This window comes from Rhincodon typus, chromosome 1 (assembly GCF_021869965.1).
Source record: "Rhincodon typus isolate 14 chromosome 1, sRhiTyp1.1, whole genome shotgun sequence".
Taxonomy (NCBI): domain Eukaryota; kingdom Metazoa; phylum Chordata; class Chondrichthyes; order Orectolobiformes; family Rhincodontidae; genus Rhincodon; species Rhincodon typus.
In genome coordinates this window covers 79,730,829-79,736,293 of record NC_063332.1, presented here as the reverse complement: position 1 = coordinate 79,736,293, position 5,465 = coordinate 79,730,829, and the positions used below count along the sequence as shown (strand labels likewise).

Here is a 5,465-nt window from a genome sequence, read left to right as displayed (position 1 = left end):
CCAAAGTCCTATACAACTGTAACATGACCTGCCAACTCTTGTACTCAGCACCCCGTCCGATGAATGAAAGCATGCCGTATGCCTTCTTGACCACTCTATCCACCCGCGTTGCCACCTTTAGGGTACAATGGACCTGCATACCCAGATCTCTGTGTATCAGTTTTCCCCAGGGCTTTTCCATTTACCACATAGTTTGCTCTTGAATTGGATCTTACAAAATGCATCACCTTGCATTTGCCTGGATTGAACTCTATCTGCCATTTCTCCACCCAACTCTCCAATCTATCTATATTCTGCTGCATTCTCTGACAGTCCCCTTCACTATCTGCTACTCCACCAATCTTAGTGTCATCTGCAAGCTTGCTAATCAGACCATCTATACCTTCCTCCAGATCATTTATGTATATCACAAACAACAGTGGTCCCAACACGGATCCCTGTGGAACACCACTGGTCACAGTGCTCCATTTTGAGAAACTCCCTTCCATTACAACTCTCTGTCTTCTGTCCCCCAGCCTAGGCAATGGCCTAGTGGTATTATCACTGGACTGTTAATCCAGAGACCCAGATAATGTTTTGGGGACCCGGGTTCGAGTCCCACCACGGCAGATGGTGGAATTTGAATTCAGTGAATATCTGGAATTAAGGGCCTAATGATGACCATGAATCCATTGTTGATTGTTGGAAAAACCCATCTGGTTCACTAATGTCCTTTAGGAAGGAAACTGCCATCCTGCCTGATCTGGCCTACATGTGACTCCAGACCCACAGCAATGTGGTTGACTCTTAACTGCCCTCTGGGCAATTAGGCATGGGCAATAAATGCTGCCTGGCAGCAGCGCCCTCATCCTGTGAATGAATAAAAAATGTGTTTGGATCTAGTGACCCTTAGTTCTAAAAAAATTAGGTTCTAGAACTTGAAACGTTAACACTGCTTTCTCTCCACAGATGCTGCCAGACCTGCTGAGTTTTTCCAGCAATTTCTGATTTTTTTTTTTCTGATTTCCAGCATCTGCAGTTCTTTGTTTTTTTTTGTTTTCCGTTTGAAACTTGCTTTCATTTTATTTATAGTCTCCTGTTATTAGGTAATCATTTAAGCAAACCTCTGTCCAGCGCAGATATTTTTGTTTACCTTGGGAGTGTGTCATGTTTTCATTGCATATAAAAAGTGATGTGTAAATGTGTAGCTTTAATTAGCTTGGTTGTTCATGTGTAATTTTGATATTGCCTTCAGAATGATCTCATTTGGTTTTTAAGATATTCCCCACTTAGAATACAGCTTGGAGGTTTAAGACAAAGAAGGGCCCACAAGCACTTTTCTCCCAGTTTACTACCAATCTTCGTTTCAGTTCAAAGACATTTTATCACCAGGTCTTTCACAGGGAAATTAGAATCAAAAATTGGCAGGCAAAGATATAATAGAACAATATGACACAGGCATCCATCTGCTTTGGAAGATGACAGACTGTGCCATGGTGTCTGTCACTTCTGGATTGAATGTCCCCATTATGGGTTGAAGGCTGACCCATGAAGGGAGTCCCTTGGGTTAACTGATTTTTTTTTAAACTTTTCATTGGGCTCTCTTTTCCACCATCTGGTTATTTGTCCTCTACTGTTTCTGTGTCGTCTCTAACTGCTTATCTCCAGGCACTTGGCCAGCAGCGGGTCCTTCCCATGCATCAATTCCAGGCAACTTGGTCTTCTTTACAGACATTCTTGTATCTCAGATGTGGGTAACTCGTTCTCACGCCAATAGCCAACTCAAAAGATGGAACCAGTTTGAGAATGTGACAGTCATCCATTTGATTCACATGACCTTGCAAATGGAATTGGTGAGTTCTTCCCACCCCCAACCTTTTCTTCTGAGGAAGGATCACTGGACCCAAAATGTTAATTCTGCTTTCTGTCCACAGATGCTGTCAGACCTGCTGAGTTTTTTTTTGAAAAATTTCAGTTTTTGATTCTGATTTGCAACATCCAGTTTTTTTTTGTATTTTGTAAACTGTAATCCCTGCCTTGATTTACATGTGCTGACAGTGCGAGAATGTTTCAGAATCACTGTAGTAAAGGATACAATTCTGAAAGGGGTAGAGGTGCACAAATTTTTCAATATGGCAGAGCAGTTTCAGACTGTGATCAAAAAGAAATATAGTGTTCTAGCTTATAAATAGAAGAATAGAGCACAAAAGAAAATTATAGTGACCATAAGATGTAGGAGCAGACGTAGGCCATTCAGCCCATCGAGCCAGCTGTGCCAATCAGTGAGATCATGGCTGATCAGAGAATCAGCAACTGCACCTTCCTGCTTCTCCCCTATTACCTTTGATTCCATTACTCATTAAAAATCTCCCTATCTCAGCCCTGAACATAATTAATGATCCAGCCTTGACGGCCCTTTGTGGTAAACAATTCCACAAATTCCCACTCTGAGCCAAGAAATTCTCCTTATCTCTGTCTTAAGTGTGCAAACCCTAGTTCAAGATTATGCCCTCTGGACCTGAACTCTTCCACAAGTGGAAACAAGTTTTCGGCATCTACCCTGTCAAGTCCTCAAGAATCTTGTATGTTTCTATACAATCGCCTCTCATTCTTCTATATTCCAATGAGTACAGGTCCAATGAACTCAACCTCTCATGAGACAGTCTTTCCATATCTGGGGTCAGCCTAATGAACCTTCTCTGAACTACCTCCCATGCATTATGTCCTTCCTTGAATAAGGGACTCAAGTAAAACATCTGTTCTACTTCAACAACGCTATTATGTTCAGTTTTGGATATCACACTTTAGGATGGATGTGAAGACTTTAGAGGGGTGCAGAAAAGACTTACAATTATGATTCCACGAACGAATAGCTTCAGACACATGGTTACATTGGAGTTGCTGGGCATGTTCTGTAAGATGAGAGGAGAATCGATAGTGGTGTTCAATTTCATGAGAAATCTAGACAGTTATTACAAAGTGTTGGAAGTATCAAGAAAAGGAAGGAGAGGTGATTCACAAAAAAATAGACTTTGACATGAGGAAAGTCTTTCTTAATCAGTAAAGGTTGAGATCTAATGTACAATGTATCTTGGAACAGATGCTCTGAGACACTGGGTACTGGTTTCTTCTCAATCCTAGCTTATCTTTTTCCCTCACAAAGTCATGTCACAGTATCTGCCAATTGAAGAGACACAATTGAATATTTTTCATACAATTAACTTATATACAATTTGCAAATTTTAAGCCTTATTAACTATACAAATATTTATGTCTATTAGGTGAACTATAACAACAGAAAATCTGAAAGTCTCAAATCTTTGTTGTATTACCATTTATGTTTTTTGAAGACTTTCAGATTTTCTTTGTGTATAAAGCTTCCTACTACCCCAACTTGAGCTTAACCACCACATTTTCCCTCCTTTACTCAAGGCAAGGACTCATGCTGGAATCTCCTCCATCAACACTGACAGTTCTCTGAATGACTTTACCTTGGCTAAGTTTCCATCTCCCTAACTTCAGTGTCCCATCAAAAATAGATCAAATTCTAACTGATTTGCTTTGAATAGCATTTTGCCACCTTGTGCAGTACATGTGCCCAATGAGCAAGTTAGTGTATTTTAATCTTCTGTACCAGAAAAGAAAATGACTAAATGAGAAATTATCTACAGAATAATTCAAAATGTGTTAAAGGATGTCTTTGTTTTGGATTGTGATATCTGGTCATGACAAACGCAGCTGCTTCTTTTGAGTCAAGTGCTTCTTTAAATAGTTACTTTTCATTCTTGTTTAAATTGTTAAAAAAATTTGTTTTGATTTTTGGTGCAGGTGATGGTGCCAATGATGTCAGTATGATTCAGGTGGCTGATGTAGGAATAGGAATTTCTGGTCAGGAAGGGATGCAGGTAAAGCTCTAATGGTGCATATCTCTATATAGTTGAAAGTAAATATACATGTACTTCAAGGATACTTTACACGTTCAACTTAGTGCTGGTTTTAATTGTACTCGTAAGTATATACGTATGAATTCTAAATAGTGTAACTGTATCTCATTACAAAGTACTGTCTACTTGCTTGGATGAATACAACTCCAACATCCCTTAAAATGCATGGCACCATCCATCACCTTCAGCATTCACTGCCTTGACCAACAGCACACAATAACAGTGTGTACCATTTATAGCATGTACCTGCAGTAACTTGTCTCATTAACCACCTCTTACAGTATCTTCCAAACCTGTGACAAAAAAAGATTTAAAAAACAGCAAATGCATGAAGATACCACCACCTGCAAGTTGCTGTCCAAGCCACATGCCATTCTGGCTTGGAACGGTATCACCAATCTTTCATTGGTGTTGCGTCAAAATCCTGGAACTATTTCCCTAACAGCTCTCTCCATTTTTCTTTAAATGAAATTTGACAAACCCCTCCCCCAATAAGCTCAAGTCAAACACTTGACAATTGTAAGATTAGCCAGTAGGTTTTAGTGTTTTTACGATTCATGTAAAAGTTGATATTTCTTCGGCTTTCTGCTTACTTCTGGTAGGGTTGTCACTTCAATTGTATTACAACAGTCCTACAGTTTACAAGTATTACATTCAGGATACTCGGATGTCTTTCTTAAGCGCGGTCACCTCTCGTTGGAATCTAGTCTGGTTTTAATAATTTTTAAATTTGGAGTTTTATATCTAAAACCTTTCTTACAGTCACGTGACTTGGCAATCCCAAAAGTTCAGCTTATTCTTTGTGGTCCTTCTGTTAACTCTTCTGCCCAGCACGCAGTACAAATAAGCTCTGTTTGAGAGAGTTTTTTTTTTCTCTTCTGCACCCCACTTTCTCCAAAACCTTGAACTAACTATGTTGTCAAAATTATTCCTGACAAGAGCCTACTCAGCTGATAATTAACTTGTCAATCTCTTATGTCTTCTCTCCCACACAACTTTGTCGTATGATCATTTATTGGAAGATGGCTGCTTCTTTATAATCTGAAATTGGGTCCTAGAGAAAGCTAGTTTTTTAAAGTAACCACCACCACAAAACAAAATGTAGACTTTCTACCACAAAAGTAGGTGAGTCATTACAATACAGGGGATTTTCCCTGTGATTATTGACTGAACACAGATGTTTTTGTTATGTATTGTTTTGCAGGCAGTAATGTCCAGTGACTTCGCAATTTCTCGTTTTAAGCATTTAAAGAAATTGCTGCTTGTCCATGGTCACTGGTGCTACACCCGACTTGCCAATATGATTCTTTATTTCTTCTACAAGAATGTGGTAAGTGTTATTGGCTGACCTGCCAAAGTACTGACAAGCTTAATTTTTCCATGCAACTGGATAGAAAACAGATTTAGGCTACAGCCTTCAATTTGAAATTTTGCTATATTCACTCCATAACTGGGTATGCTAGTAAAGTACAGGACAGACAACGGAAAAGTTCCTGACGCCATCACCATTTATTTTATCTAGGTGGATATGAACATGGTTTG

At 39.3% G+C, this 5,465-nt stretch overlaps 1 protein-coding gene across 1 annotated transcript in view; it reads left to right on the top strand.

Moving 5' to 3' along the window:
• LOC125487503 (phospholipid-transporting ATPase VD-like) overlaps positions 1-5,011 on the top strand; it is an 8,479-nt gene extending 3,468 nt beyond the window's left edge. The window contains exons 2-3 of the mRNA XM_048619142.1: positions 3,808-3,884; positions 4,946-5,011. Of these exons, the coding sequence (XP_048475099.1) occupies positions 3,808-3,884; positions 4,946-4,963 (95 nt within the window). The 3' untranslated portion in view covers positions 4,964-5,011. The remainder of the gene's footprint in view (positions 1-3,807; positions 3,885-4,945) is intronic.
• The last annotated feature ends 454 nt before the right edge of the window (positions 5,012-5,465 follow it).